A 16,485-nucleotide genomic window follows, 5' to 3' on the forward strand; every position below is an offset into this window, starting at 1 on the left:
TGAATACAAAGTTTAAAAATCCCCCTCTCTAATTGATGAAGAGTGTTTCTGATGTGCGTCGGATCAATGGTTCAGTGTCACTTAAAGAAATTAATGATATTAGCTGAGTCGACAAATTTTCCCCGGAGAGATAAGAGATATAATGATGAAATACTCCTGGCAGCTCTTCATGGCTAAATAGACGACCCAACACACAGTATTTTCTGCTACTGGTTTTATTGAAGTTGTTCAGTACTGGAGTTTGATGAACCAAACAATGGTACAACACTGTGTTACAGTTGCTCTCTTAGGGTTCAAAGAACTAACACAGAAATGATTCCTCTACAGAAATGGATTGAAGTACACACATACACAATCCTCTGGTCTATCTGGCAGTCACGCAAAAACATACACATCCAATACACTCCATTTCACACTCGTTATCATATACATATCCACTCACATGTTCACAACAGAATACATTCTCCAGAGGAGGAAAATAAGATATACTTTTGAGCATTAAAAAAAAAAAGTCAAGTTGACCTTCTCAAACACAAAGTAGGTCGCAGACTGACACCCATTTATTTTGGAGAATGTTGATACAATGATCTGGTTAAATATCACACACAGGTTGATCTCTTCTTGATTATCTACAATCTAGAACGGTATTATATATCGAAGTTATTCAGTAGGGCTACTACATCATGGCCCTTCAAGACCAAACCAGAGGTTTTGAAACAACAACAGACTGATTGAATCGTAGCATTAGCAATCTTAGTTGTTGTAATTATAAGTTTTATATATCTGTTCAAAGTTGTTGTGGGTCAATGTACGTATTTTTAACTTTGTATTGCTTTTGATTGTTCAAGTGCTTTGTGACCCTGGTCTAGAAAGGCGCTTTACAAATAACTATTAGTTACTTGCTTACTTAAATTCAATATTTTTGCCTGGGCCCAATCTGGCCCTTTGTCCTTAAATGTACATTTTCTTTCCAATTTCAGATTGAAGTAATTCTGAGTAAAACCCCCATTCATTTATTGAATTTATTATTAAATATTAAAATGTAATTAATCACAAGTTGAATACTTGAGCTACAGCTCTGTTTTAGCTCTAGCTCTCCGATTTGTGAAGCCTTATAAAAGTTTCTCGGACTTTCCAGTTCTTCAAGTTATTTTCGACTGCTAATTGACTGAAATCTTAAAGAGGCTAATAACCCCATACTTCCATACACATCTTTCTTGCTCTGATGAAGAAGCTTTGCTAGGTTACTGTGTTCCCAAAACAATCTTCTTCTTAAGAGCATAAGTTTAAGATTATCACGCCTAGCTCGATGCTCAGTGTGTTTCTAAAAACAACAACACCACCATTAAATTAAAGGAAAAAAATGGGGGATTCACCATCTTCTATCTCTATGCTAGCTGCTTTGACCTTGAATCTGTACTGGTAGCATCTTCTGCTGAAATGTACCAGTCTGCTGAGAAATAACTAAAAGCTCTGGTTTGTTCTTGTCATTTGTGACAATTTCTACAAAATATTCAGGACAAGCTGATCTGCTCTGTGCCCAGCACAAAGACCAGACGATAAACAACAATGCTGGGGATGTTACAGGGGTAAGGCTTGCCCATTTTCTTTTTCTTTTTCATGGAAGAAACATAAACAAATACAGAACCAGCATATAATGAACAAGGACTCCCTCTGCTACAATCAACAAAGGTACAAACACGTGACTTGTTGTTTTTAACTCCTGGGACATTGTTTAGTCCTAGCATACATCTTCAGTACATTGCGAAGGATCTTGTCAACACACTAGTGCCAGAGGGAAGGACACTGATACATTGAGTTGAGTATGAAAAGTCAAGCCTAAGCCCATTGCCTTGTCAGCATTCTGTATGTCAGAGTAAGGGTGCTAGTAACAAGCAAACTACAGTTTTCCACCTCTACTGTATATTCAAAACACTCAACATAGACCTTAAAAAAGTGTAACTTAGAGCTTTGTTTCCTACAATTCAAAAATAATATAAAATTCAAGTGCAATTAAAGTTCCAAATATTAGTTACATAACATTCATTTCTTTCTAAAGTAACACTCTGTAACCGACAGGTAGTATCTCCTCTTGTTAAACATTATCATATTTTAAGAGTCTCTCTGAGTCAACACTTCTCCCTGTGCTCCAATGATTCACCACCGTGAAGAAAGGATGCTCAATACTTCCCATTTTTATCCTTTAAACTGGCCTCTTGGGTTGTATTTTAAGTGCACTATGTATGCCTTGTGCACACTGGGGGTCAAAATACACAAATTGAGGACACTTTTTGGGCTGGCATACATGACATTACATCCTGCATGTTCATGTGTAATTCTGAAATGTTCAGAATAAATATAACATAAAAGATACAAATAAGGGGCACAGTAAAAAGCAAAAAGGAGGGGGTGGAATGTTAGGGAAGGTGCAAAAGTCTGGTAGAAGGGTAAAGAATGGAGTTGTAGAGGATGTGTTTGACCGATATTTTGCGTTCTTTCCTTGATATTCTATGGCCTAAATATGGTAGCAGTCTTCAATTCATTTATGTGTGGTAGCTATGTCGCTATGCTAATGGTAGTCAACTAAATCAACAGCCGTTTTTCATAACAGCTGCTAATGTCGATTGATTCAATTGATCTGAAACACTGCCCCACCAATATTGTTGTGGGTGTTCCTATCAACAAGATTCAGCATGTGAAAACTACATTTTGAGTAGGAGCCTTTCCTAAGTTCACTCAATTATTCAGGTAGTCTTTCACAGTTTTTTTTTTAATTCAATCTCTAAGAGAAGGATAGAAGCGTAAAGTAGAGCCATCAAAGTGCTTCTTCTTGGCCAAGAGGTCTACTTTGTGAAATGCTTTAGCCAAGATGGACACAGGAATGAGACAATAGAAAACCTAGAAATTATTTTTGGAGAGCAAGCTATGGGTCTCTTTACATTGACCAAGCATTTTTTCAACACCACCTTGGCTGAGACCGAGACCAAAACAAAATATTTTGTGAAAATGAGACGGGAAAAAAACTATTACTTGCATGAATTTTAGAAGAAAAATGTCATACTGGTTTCAACTGTAGGGCCAAGTCTGGTTGAGACTGAGTGAACCAAAGACCATCAACCGCCAATAACAAGACTTCAGACCACATAAAAGTGACTGCGAGACTGAGATTGGAAGCATGTACTGTTGGGACGTCACTTTTGATTATTTTGTACTTGGAGCCTGCAAACGTTATTTATCAACAGATGTTGACTGTCAGTCTGGAGTGTCTGATATATATACAATTTAATCCATAGCAACAATATATACACACAGTCTCTGCTGCAAGATATCGGTCAAACAGAACAGAAAATCAGGAATGATAGACAGGAAATAAAACAAAGAAGGAATGACCGGAGTCTCCAACAGGACTGACGTGGGTCTATTTGTACGGCCTGAGGAACCTAGTGACTTTGGAGCGCAGCAGCTTAATAAAGGAGCGAGGAAACATCTCTTTGGACTCTTGTGCTGTGTACTTAAAGTAGTTCTGCGGGTGGGCCAGCACGTCAAAAAGGGCCTTTATGAGCTTCTTGTCCTGGAAACACATACAGTTAGTGATAATCCACAAGTCCACAGAAGATGTCACTTTTACCTTTAGTATTTCCTGATGGTTCTCTGAGGCGTAGAGCCGCCCGTCTCTGACGATGTCTTCTATTAGTTGCTGGTAATCCTCTGACACATGACAGTGAAACGCTAGTTATGGCCTACTAGAGTTATTTTACAACAAGGTGTCTGGGTTTAAACAACTAGAATATTTAGGGCAACTAATGTGTTGATTTGAGTGTGTCTTAAATTGATCTTGGACCTCTATTGTACTCGGTATGTGTCTGTTTGTACAAAACTATCTTTAAATTCAAATATTTACATTAGAAAATGTGCTTAAGCCCTGTCCTCTGTTAACACGTAATATCTGTAGATTAAATCTCTTTACCATAACCACAGCCACTCTGCTGTGATGCCCATTAATATAACATAATGGACTCGTTCACAGAGATTTCACTTACTGCCTCTTGGAGATGAAGACTTCAACATTTAAAACATATAAGTAGGTTAGTAGAGTTGGGTTTTAAATTAATGGCCCTTTAAAGAACATGTGCACCACAAACATGTGGTTTCTTAAGGATGGGGGCAATTTTAGACTTCAAACCTTCTTTAGACTTTTGATCAATGATCAGATCACAACTATTTCTAGTAATTTACATAACTTTTCCAGTTTATTCCAGGCTTAAACAATCTATCACAGGCGAGATTTTGAGTCAACATACCATCGTAAGTGACGTAAGGCACCTGGAAACCTTTGCCACTGTTGGCCTCATTGGACTTAAACTGGATCCAGAGCTTTCGAGAACGGGAGGTGAAGGCAATCGGACGCTCATACGTCTGGCAAGTCTCATAGGTTGTGATGGAAGTTGGCAGAGCTATAGAATAGAATAGAATAGAATGCCTTCATTTGTCATTATATACAGTATAACGAAATTAGAACCCCCCCTTCAGTGCAAACAAGCAATACAGTAAAAACACAAAAAAATGCAATATAAATACATTTCCAACAGTATAAGTTAAATAGATCAAAAGCATTAAGCTAGACGGGAATATTACAAGCTACTATACTCTTGATCATAAAATCATGCATGAACCATTAATATTTGACATATTTACAGTTTTTACTTATAACGTACAAAGTGATCAGCATCTATGTGTCAGTTCCAATTTTTAATAAACTATAAAACAGAATTATTTGTTTACCACTCTTCCTCATCACAAGCACGTCTCCACATTCATCCTCCATCGGCAGGAAGATTTCTGGTACTACTATTAGGATCCGCCTCTTATGAGGCGGGTTAATGGTCCAAACACAGTCCACGTTAGAGGGGTAGTCTCCTGGGTAGTTGGGAGACTCAATGTAACCGGTGAACTCTCCCAATTCACCTCCACACACTTGATCTGTAGACACAGAGACACGTGAAAAAAAACAGCACCCACATAGATATTTTCCATACAGGAAGCATTACTTTTGCAGTGGGAGACGTTGGTGGCGCCGTCAAAGTCTGTGGTCGTGTTACCCGGACAGGTGATGCAGTAATTCTGCCCAAACTCAAACTGGTAGGTCCCTGCAGGGCAGCGTATGCAGCGGTGGGTGCTGGAGTTGTAGTAGTGTCCAGGAGCACAGTGGACTGACAAAGAACATTTTCAGTTAAATTTATTAGACCGGGAAAACTAACCTTTGCTGTATTTAAGACTGATACTACATTTACGGCCAGATTTGATCCTTCCTTCTAGATGCTACAAAATTTACTACTACTACCCTAGAGTGGTCAAAATGTTATTTCATACAGGTAAATAAACACACCTTTGGCTTCACAGTCCCTGAAGGAGACAGACCCTTCATACTTAGTCATGAGCTCTCCTCCACAGGGGAAACAGAGAACTCGACCTGGTTCAGGCTGGTAGGAGCCAAGTGGACACACCTGACAGGGCCGGAACCCGTCAGTGGAGAAATAACCCGCTGGACATTGACCTGGAAAAGCAATCCAGAGTGATGTTGGTTCAATGTCCCGGTGTTTCATGTTGTCACATGAAAAGCTTTTGAGGTTCTGCAACCGGTATAGAGTAAACCACTAGATGGCATCATTTTAAAAACAAAATACGACCTAGAGACAGTCTGCTATGACTCACACTATAAGTCTCTAACAATAATTGTAACAATGCTCTCCACTAAATAACTTTGTCTTGACGACTTGCATAGAGTCATGTTACCAGCAAGCCGCTTTACAGCAACAAGTCAGGGACGATTTTTTCATATTAGGGAAATCAAAGTAAAAAAAACATTTAGTTTTGTAAACAAATGAACATGCAGTATGTGAAAAGATCAGGTTACATAGCTTTGAAGTTAGACTCTTCTGACATTGGAGGAACCAAAAACAACGTTTTCAATCTTATGTTTTGCTTCTCTGAGGTTCATTGACACAGAACGTTGGTTAATTTAGCACGGACACATGTTTTCAGTATATATGCTTAACCCAGAGTTATATATATTATAACTGAGGTTCTATGAATGCTAAAACACCCTCTACAGGCTGTCGCTATGGGTTACTCGTTCCACTTGCTGAGAAAAGTTAATGCACTTGCCAGAGGGCAGTAGGCAGCCAGTACCTACTGAAAGAGTGAGGGGGGGCTATGAAACCCAGAAGGAGACCACTAAATCTAAATCTGGACAAAACAATGGACAGAAAGCAAAATATAGACAGTGTGTGAACAAGGATTTTCACGACAACAAAGATAAATCAGGATTGAGGAGAAACCCACAGCTTATTAGCACGTCAGCTGACACCAACACAAGCCAGTGTGAACAAACTGTCTATTCTGAAAATACAACAGCAAACAGTGGCTAAAGAAAACTAGCTGGTGGACACTAGAAGTGTCTGTGCCCTTTACACAGTGCTGATCTCAGAGCTGTCAAGCGATGTGATCAGCATGGATCTTGAATCGCACTTGCTCACCCGGATGAGAACTTCAGCGGAACACGTGAGATCTGTGTGCAGGGTCATGCATGGATATGTGTAAAAGAGTCAAACAAAGAAGACATTTAAACACTGCATAGCCGATCCTGAAAGCCAGCAGGTTAAAATGGAGAGCTACATCGCTGCTCCACAAACTGCAGACAAGTTTCAGCTGTAGCTGTCAAGGACGAGGCCGTGTTAACAGAGTGTAGAGGAGCTTGATGCATGATTAAATCAGGAGTAAAATGGAGACACTGAATGAAATTCCGAGTTGCAACATGTCCCTTTTCAATTCACTTTTCACCACGTCACAAAGCGCTTAAACAATCAAAACAATACTCAATAAAATATATACTTAAAAGGTCAAGACAACACCGAGAACAACACAGGAGTTCCAGAAAAAAAAGGAAAAGCTGGCACAATTAAGATTTTTCTTGAAAGAGTCAGTGGAATCGATCAAGTTCAAAGAGAGAGGAAGATCGTTCCAAAGCTTAGGAGCAACAGCCTGGAAGGATTTCTCTCCTCTGGTCCTGAACCTTGTGCGTGGAACCATCAGAAGATTCAGTTCTTCTACTTGAGTGGCTCAGAATTCTCGCAGCAGAGTTGTGAATCAACTGCAGACGAGACAGCTCCTTTTTGTTAAGACATGAAAACAAACTGTTATATTAATCCAAACAAGAAGACAGTTTTCTCAGTTGAAGGAAACCGTTTCTGGTCAGTTTTCTGCAGTGTTGATCTAGAGACATGTCTTTGTCTAATACAACGCCCCATGTTTCTCATGGTCAGTTTGACAGACTGACCTAAGTAACCCAAGTACTGACTCAACTCTGGAACCTTATCATCACTAGCATAATCAGAGTTTCAGTTTTGTCCACATCTAGCTGCAAAGTGTTTTCACTGGGCCACTTTTTGATTTCTAGCAAACAATTGACTAAGCAGTTGGATCAAATGAGCAGTAGAGCTGGATATTATCAGCAAAACTGTGGTAAGAAACATCAGGAAATCTCTGAACGATTTTACCCAGGGGAATCAAGTACAGCAAAAACAATAAAGGACCCAGAACAGAACCTTGAGGGACTCGACACAACAGATCCAGCGATTCAGACCTCATTTGATCGGCAGATACACTAAAAACTGCACCCAGAAAGGTATGACGAGAACCACTGTAAAACAGAGCCAGACAGTCTCATTTCATCCCTCAGTCTTCTCAGCAGGTTCTGGTGATCAACTGTGTCAAAGGCTGAGGACAGATCCAAGAGAACCAGAACAGTGTATTGACCTGAATCAGCCGACATCATGATATCACTAGACACATTCAGTAAAGCTGTCTCCGTAAAGTGATGTTTATGGAAGCCAGACTGAAACTTCTCATGGATGTCACTCTGATCCAGGAACAATGCCAGCTGCTCAGACACCACCTTCTCCAAGATCTTGGACAAGAAAGGTAGCTTAGAAATAGGCCTGAAATTACTGAGGTCAGTTGGGTCTAAGCCTGGCTTTTTCATCAAAGGCTCCAGAATTGCATGTTTAAATTAATTGGGAAAAACCCCTGTGAAAAGGGAGAGGTTCACCATATTGGTAACCCAGGGGCCAATTACATCAAATACTTTGATGAAGAGCCTACAAGGAACGACGTTTTCTGTGCAAGACGAGGGTTTCATCTTGCTTACCAGTGCCGAAATATCACCCAGAGATACAGCCCTGAAGGAAGACCACGAGGAGGAGACAGGCTCAGTGACAGCAGGGGTTCAACACAAAGGACAAGAGATTTTCTCTTTGATCAATTTAATTTTGTCAAGGAAAAATCTCAAAAATCTATTGCTGTCAGCTTCACAGAAGACAGGCGTGATTTGATTGATTAAGATGACTCGTGTCTAATCCAAGGAACACAAGAGACACACTCTACACTCACGTGTAACTGATGACACCTATAATGTCATGTTTTATGCTCATCCTGTTTTATTTTGAAATGTTTTTCCGTTTTTATGTTCCCCTATGCCTTCTTTTGACAGACGCTGGCAGGCACGCGGCGGGGGATGATTGAGTTGCGGATTGATAAGGAGCGTTTCTACCTGGAAGAACTCGCTAGTATTGCGTCTCCAGACCAGGTTGGCTTTCCCTTCGTTATCGCCCCTCGCCTTGGATCTGAACTTTGATAATCCGGTGGAAAACTCTAATTTTCTCACGTGAGTCCATTTGTCTTTTTGTTCAGTTGCCGTTGAGACCCCAATCTCCAGCCGTGCCTTTGTTTTTGTTCCTTTTTTTCCTATAACGGACCGTTCTAGATATAATAAAGACTGTTTCCGAACTTTCCTTCCGTTGGTTTATCGACTGCTTCCCCATCGGTGTCTACTGCCCTGATCGGATCGTGACATATAATTCTGTATATAAACACAATGAAGGAAGTAGACATTATAACAGCACCGTTTACAGTTGCGCTGCTGTTAAACTAACTTCATGAACTTTATAATTTCCCTTTGCAGAAAAAACAGGATATGATAAAGATCTACCATTGTCATCATTAAGCAGTGTTTGGATCAGCCCGTACCCCTATAGCGGAGTATTGTTACACAACGTGCGTTAGTTTCCTTTTTTATTTGAGATCATGAGGACAAAGCAGGAGGACAGCCTGAAAATGCTACACAGTTCCTGTAACCACCATTGGATCATGATGGAGGTGAAATCACACACTGCAATGTGTGTGTGTAGACAGCAAACTATGGTACTGTAATCAAGATGCAGCAGATGACTGCTGTGACGTATCAATGGCATGCTCTCTGGTTGCCACCCACTTATTTGCGGTCGTACATCATGACAGATCCATCAGGCCATGTGGGATTCAGGTACATCCAATCTAGAGCTGGATAATATCACTGAACACCCGCTGGCTGCGGTCCTCCTTTGCATGTGACATCAGGACCCGCTGGAGCGAACCAGACCTGTGTTCAATACATGCTGGGCCTCACGCTTCTCTGACTCCACTGACAAATGCTGGCCAAAGAGTATCAACATGTGGTCAGCCTCATGTCAGTGACGATCGTCCTCCACACACCTGTGCCTGCATGCTCTTGGCTGCCTGGCCATTCTAACTCTGTTGAGTCTGGCAGCAGCAGATCAATGATTGAATCAGAGACTCCAAACACTCAGTTTTGCTGAACTGTAGCAGACAGTGTCACTCCATAAACAGACACATGTGCAGGGATCCATCCCCAGAACCTGCCCCCCCCCCCTTCCTCTGCCTCCCTCAGCTCCACACAAATGCTTCCCAGCATCACCTCACTACAGGTACGCGATGTACTTCGAAAGATTCATCCAGGGAAGGCTGCTGGTCCTGACAAGGTGTCTGTCGGCTGCTAAGCACCTGCGCTGCTGAACTAGCTGAGCCGCTCTAGAATGTCTTCAACCTCAGTCTACAGCTGTTGAAAGTACCAACCCCGTGGAAAACTTTCTGTATCGTTTCAATCCTGAAAAAGATCCGGCCGAGCAAGCTGAACGATAACAGACCGGTGGCACTGACTTCACAGCTAATGAAGACACTGGAATGGCTGGTCCTCAAAGTCTCAGGCCACAAGTTCAACACACACAAGACCCCTTGCAGTTTGCCTACCAGCCCACGGTTGGCGTAGAAGATGCCATCCTTCACCTCCTGCATCTGGCCTACTCCAACCTGGATAAAGGAAGCGGCTCAGTGAGGATCCTTGACTTTTCTAGTGCCTTTTATTCCACCCAGCCCTCTCTCTTGGAGGACAAACTGACAAAAATGCATCTGGACCCTGGTCTGGTCTCCTGGATCTGGGACTATCTCACTGATCAACCACAGTATATCAGGCTGAAGGACATCACATCTGACACTGTGGTGTGCAGTACAGGAGCACCTCAGGGGACACTACTGGCCCCTCTCCTCTTCACCATAAACACAGACTTCTGCTACAACTCCAAGCTGAGTCTCGTCCAGAAGTATGCTGACGACACTGCCATTGTTGGATGCATCAGGGACAACAGCGAGGACGAGTACAGGAGTCTGATACGTGACTTTGTGGACTGGAGTGAGAGGAACCAATTGCAGCTGAACACCTGAAAGCCCAAGGATCTGGTCTTGGACTTTGGGGTGTCTAGTGTCCATCAGAGGTGACGAGGTGGAGATAGTTTGCAACTAAAAGTACCTCGGTGTGTCTCTGGACAATAAACTGGATTGGTCCTGCAACAAAGACCATGTGTTATAAGAAAGTCCAGAGTAGACTTTCTGAGGAGGCTCCGATCATTTCACATCTGCAGGAAACAACTTCTGCATGTTCTACCAGTCTGTGGTGGCCAGTGTCCTGTTTTATGCTGTGGTGGGAATGTTTCCAGAAGGTGTGTCAACAGGTTGGACAGGTTGATCAGGAGGGCTGGCTCTGTGGTTGGCATGGACTCACTGGTGACTGGTATCTATCTATCTATCTATCTATCTATCTATCTATCTATCTATCTATCTATCTATCTATCTATCTATCTATCTATCTATCTATCTATCTATCTATCTATCTATCTATCTATCTATCTATCTATCTATCTATCTATCTATCTATCTATCTATCTATCTATCTATCTATCTATCTATCTATCTATCTATCTATCTATCTATCTATCTATCTATCTATCTATCTATCTATCTATCTATCTATCTATCTATCTATCTATCTATCTATCTATCTATCTATCTATCGATCTATCTATCTATCTATCTAGCTATCTATCTATCTATCTATCTATCTATCTATCTATCTATCTATCTATCTATCTATCTATCTATCTATCTATCTATCTATCTATCTATCTATCTAGTGGCAGCCTACTGCCCCCTGCTGGGTACAGAGTGCATTAACTTTTCTCAGCAAGTGGAACGAGTAACCCATAGCGACAGCCTGTAGAGGGCGTAAAGCACGCATGATGTAGAAAATGTGTTTTGGTGAGAATATTAAAGTCGATTAGCACCTATTTGTCTGGACTATTACGTTTTACCTCCACATTGAGACACATTTTTGGCTCCGGCAATTCCATGTCCCTCAGTGCTCGGGCATGGCTCACAGGACAGCTGACCCACCATGTCCTGGTAGGTGCTCGGGGGACACTGGACACACTGCTCCTGCGCTCCACTGTAGTAGGTTCCCACCCCACAGCTCACTGAGGAAAAGGACACATCTCAACATCTGCTGGTGTGAGCTAAATTATGTCGACTTACCGCACTTTCCGTCTTGTAGCACTTGACCTGTGCTGCAAGCTTCTGCGCCCTCTGGTACCTTGGATGGCTTCTGTGCCACATCGTATTCAGTTCCAGAAAACTGGATGTAAAACTGCTGTTTGTTGATTGACTTCCGGAGTGTCCGCATTGCACTCTGCAGTTTCTGCTTAGTTCTCTCCCGCACACAGTCCACGTTACACGAGTCTGTTGACAAACATCACTCTCAGTATTTCCTCATGAGTCATGCAGTGAAGAGGGTGAATGGTAGTATTTGGGATACATGCCATTCCCACCTGAGGCTTCTTCCTCCTTCATCTCCATCTCAAACTCAGCTGTGATGTGGGATACTTCTTTTGAGGGAGATTTGCGTCCCCTCCTGCGTTTCTTGGACGAGTCGCATTTGAGGTTGACGAAAGTCACCTGACAGTCATCTGTGCAGGGGAACTGGCTTCCTGTACGATTAAGGACCAGGAACAAGGGTTTTGACATGATGGTCACATCTTAAACTCTTTCTTTACTTTTGTTAATAAATCATACAACTTTTAAACCCTATGTCTCAAATAAACCATATGCTATTTAAATTCAATATAGACTATGCCTAAATCATTTTGTAAGTTGTACATAACAAAAAAACTATGACTTTACCTTGCAGAGTTTGCTTGGCTGTGTGTCGGTACTTCTCTTTATTTCGAGGTCTCAAGTGACATTTGGCATCTTTGATCTTGAACCTTGCCTTCTGTTTGATCGGAGGTGCTAGAGGATCTTGATTGATAAACACAAGGTACAAACAATTATATAAATCTAGTGTTGAAGACAGGCTGGACGACTTACATGATAACTTTATCTTCTGTTTCAACACTAGGGAGAGCTGTGATTTTGAAAGAAGTGAACCTAAACTGAAGCTGTGCCTCACCTGTCATCATGGTGAAAAGAAAAAAGTTCACGATGAGGCACGACATAGCTGTGCCTCTCTAGTGACTGCACAATCCAATGACGTGTCTGTTGATGTTCCACAGCAATATAAACTTAAAATAAATATTAGTTATACACCAAGAGTCTCTATGGCCTGTTTAATATCTTAAATATATAAATTTGTCAGAGATTTTTTTGCTCCTGATTGCTCAATAAAGCGCAGAGAAACTGGAGTCGGAGGGGAAGGAGTCTGACACTTCCACCTCTACAGTGGATTAACAACACTCTGACACTTTCATTTGAAATAACGTAAAGTCACTTTGTTTAGCTTATTTTATTTTATTTTTATTCTTATTTTGTTTATACTGTCGTTATATTCAGTTACTGTTTTGTTATTTAATGCTATCGTCCTCTTCTGTGTGCTTTTTGGTTTTTCTCTATTCCTTCTGTGCTACTGGAAAACAGAAATTTCCCTGAGAGTGTCGTCTTAAAGGGATCAATAAAGTGCAGTCTAAGTCTAAGTCTAAGTCTAAGAAAAATCAGCTGGTGAGGCTCACCTAACCGCAGTACTGTGCCTTTCCTCTTCTTTATAGCTGCATTGCTGTCTTCAACAGAGTTGTTGTTTTCAAATGGACTGGCTATTGTGGCTGTTCTCTAAGAAAACATCCTTTACTGCTTTTCTGGCTTTTAATCTCATCTTGCATTTTCTGCTACAGTTGAAAGATCAAATTATGTGGAATTGTTTAAAGCTTTTGCTAAGAGAGAGGGGAGATTATTTGCACATTTAAAAACATCCACTTTCTCCTCTGGCTCGTCAAACAGTATGCTTTTAAAATAAGTTAGATTTTTTTTTTTTGTCTGGGTGCTGGGAAACACAGGCTGTTGTCTTAAATTCGGGGATAACTTCAAGCCCACGGGTTCACAGGTCACAACAGTTGATTGGATCATTACAGGAGGGCACAGGAAATATAAAGGTTCAATGGCCACTTTACCAGGCTGAACAGGAACACCGCAGCTCAATGTGTAGCTGTTCTCTGAATCTGCAACAAGCACAAACATTCATGAGTTCATATTGTGTAACCTTGGACCAAGACAGGACTTGATATGGGGTTGGGCAGCCTTTTTCCACATGTGGCAAATAGAATTAATCCAAGTATATTAGCGGACTCACACTGAGTCAACACCACTTAAATAGGCGTTGTTGTTTTGAGACAATCAATCATCTAGGAAATCATTCAATAAAAGGAAGTGCATCCAGGCAATTGAATCATTAAAATACAATTTGTATAAATGTAACCAAATCGGTGCATGTGTACCAACAAATGACATAATGAATATATCTATATGAAGAAACGTCATCGACAGACTCATGCAACGATGCAATATATCCCTGGTACAGATGGGTGGAAGTCATGTAAGCCGTGAGGAATGAGGAGTTCATAAAAAAGCCCATAAAAACGATTAAATGGGAGCCAAAACTTTGTTCTGCCACAGGAATTTACACGGTGACCTCTCCCACAGACGCCAGACACACTCCAGGAAGATAGAAAAATAAATAGAGCCATCCATCACTGAGGGATTGTGGCTCCAATTTTAATGGGCCAGAGAGAACATGCGCTGATGAATGTAATCAGTTTACAGATGTGTTTGGTAGCGTCGCGAGGCTGGAAGCATAAAAGAGCAAATGGGCCGATAAACCAGGTGAGACTGAAATATGTGAAGTTCGAGAAGAAAACGCATTGAAATTCAGGAAACCGCTTTCGCTTTGACCAGAAGAGGGCAGCAAAGGATAATTGACACCAAAGAAGAACTTACACTGTATAATTAACCAAAGAAAGATAATAAAAATGCTCATTATGAGTTGATTTAACCATAGGGTTGATTTTCTTTTGTCTCCACTATGTTTGGATTTAACTTTGGTTTTCTATGTCTAGTCTCTCATTTAACTTTGGACTCTTCAGAGCTGATATTACTGGACTGTGACATCATTTGGACGTTTTTGGATAAGAACATTTTTTGTTGAATTAAAATGATAAACCTTTATTCATTGTGAGACTCTTACTTTCTTTGTGAAGATGAGTGAGCTTGATTATCCAACCTTTTTCCATGGCCGTTAGAAGTTTCTTTCATGCGTCAACAAAGGTCATGATTAGGATGGATTCCTTCTAACTAAACGAGTGACTTCATAAAAGTTTGGAGATTTACAAAGTTGTGACTCATTATTGCATAAATGCATTTGGATGTGTTTGTGTTTGAAAGGGCAGTTTAACCCACTAGATTGTGTTTACCTGCAAGGAACAGGGCATTAGAGGGGCATGACAGCGAGCAGACCTCTGCCCCTCCATTCTTGGTGCAGGTCAGCTGGGCTCGGGGTGCAGGCTTCCCATTAGGCAGACACTTCACCACCTCTGAGAAGCACACAGTCACGTAGAACACATCAACCAAGGGTCAGCAGCAACACAAGAGCTGGTCCATACCGATGCAGTCCTTCTTGTTCCAGTGGAGCTTCTGACCCGGCGGACACAGGCACTCATAGCCTCCTTGTGTGTTGATGCAGCCGTGCTCACAGCTTCCATTGTTGATGCTGCACTCGTCGATGTCTGACACATGCACACAGACACACACCCAGGTCAGCAGGTTCTTAAATTAATCCACAATGATCCTAGTGCAATGTCTACTGGGATGTGACTAAAGTCGAAAAGTGTGTTTTATGTGATTTATTATTTTATTTTAATTTACGTTAGTTGCATATATGCGGACATCTTCTGTTTAAGATGAAACCATCTGAATTTGATTTTCTCTGACTTCTAAATGTGTTTCATAAACTGCCCACAAAACACATTCGGCCTCTTTCATCTCCAGTGCCACTGACGTTGCAGACACACTCTCCCTATGCCCTTCATGCGTCACAGACTGCGACCAGCAGCTGCCAGGGGTCTGTGGGGATGTCGGCTACCCACACAACCTGCCTTCGCGCGCATACCAAAGAGCCTAATTTGCACGAGCAGGGAGGTTCACACCATCAGACCTTGAGGGCGCAATAAGAATCAGCATCCCAGAGGGATTGAGAATACCAGCCACCCATCCTGCCAACTGTGTCAGAGAGGTGGTGTGTGACTGACGAGAATTTTTTTCATTATTCTTTTGGATTTATACCTGGAACAAATCATTTAATATATATATATTTTTTAAATAGAATGGTTTAATCTGAGTTTGATACATAACAGTGCCAAGCACACGATAATTGACACAGGTCTAAGAAGACCATAACATCATAGTTAGGAGTTATTTTGGTATTTAGGTACTTCTCCGTGCATTTCCTAGAAGCCTATTGGTTAAGACCTGGTAAGGATCTGGATTCCCAGTTTCTGCTAGAAGTTGTGTTTGCAGTTGAATGGTCATTTCCGTAAATCCTTTGATTCAAATGTATCACATATTTAAAATTGACTTACCTCCACAGTGAGTGAGTCCATACAGAATGTAACCTTTGCGGCAGAGACATTCAAAGCTGCCCGGGTAGTTGATACATGTGTGGTCACATGTCCTTTCAAAGGAACACTCGTCAATATCTGAGGGGAATTAAGAAGACATGTTTCTCTTCATAGAAACTTGCCTAGGAGGCATCCAGGGACATTTTCACAGGGAAAGACTGGCTCAAGATTTGTATTATTGTTAACCAAATCTGTTTTGCAAGTTTTGCAGGTATCTTTTTTCATCACCAAGAGACTCTATCCAAACATTTCTCATAGATTTTCATGTCTTATTCCTTGTTGACTACACAATCTCAGTTAAACGAAATCCTGAGTCCATGTTCAC

General features: G+C 41.3%; 1 protein-coding gene across 2 annotated transcripts in view; it reads right to left on the bottom strand.

Annotated features, from left to right (window-relative positions):
- Positions 1–197: 197 nt before the first annotated feature.
- The window catches only part of scube1 (signal peptide, CUB domain, EGF-like 1), a 66,663-nt gene continuing 50,375 nt past the window's right edge, over positions 198–16,485 (bottom strand). For both annotated transcript variants that reach the window (XM_087787986.1, XM_087787985.1), the window contains 14 exons: positions 16,122–16,238; positions 15,147–15,269; positions 14,958–15,077; positions 13,662–13,709; positions 12,403–12,519; positions 12,051–12,209; positions 11,758–11,961; positions 11,538–11,699; positions 5,387–5,554; positions 5,049–5,210; positions 4,783–4,980; positions 4,302–4,454; positions 3,629–3,708; positions 198–3,571 (listed from right to left, as the gene is read on the bottom strand). In XM_087787986.1, the coding sequence (XP_087644112.1) occupies positions 3,419–3,571; positions 3,629–3,708; positions 4,302–4,454; positions 4,783–4,980; positions 5,049–5,210; positions 5,387–5,554; positions 11,538–11,699; positions 11,758–11,961; positions 12,051–12,209; positions 12,403–12,519; positions 13,662–13,709; positions 14,958–15,077; positions 15,147–15,269; positions 16,122–16,238 (1,964 nt within the window). In that variant the 3' untranslated portion in view covers positions 198–3,418. The remainder of the gene's footprint in view (positions 3,572–3,628; positions 3,709–4,301; positions 4,455–4,782; positions 4,981–5,048; positions 5,211–5,386; positions 5,555–11,537; positions 11,700–11,757; positions 11,962–12,050; positions 12,210–12,402; positions 12,520–13,661; positions 13,710–14,957; positions 15,078–15,146; positions 15,270–16,121; positions 16,239–16,485) is intronic.

This window comes from Callionymus lyra, chromosome 3 (genome assembly GCF_982586985.1).
Source record: "Callionymus lyra chromosome 3, fCalLyr1.hap1.1, whole genome shotgun sequence".
Lineage (NCBI taxonomy): Eukaryota > Metazoa > Chordata > Actinopteri > Syngnathiformes > Callionymidae > Callionymus > Callionymus lyra.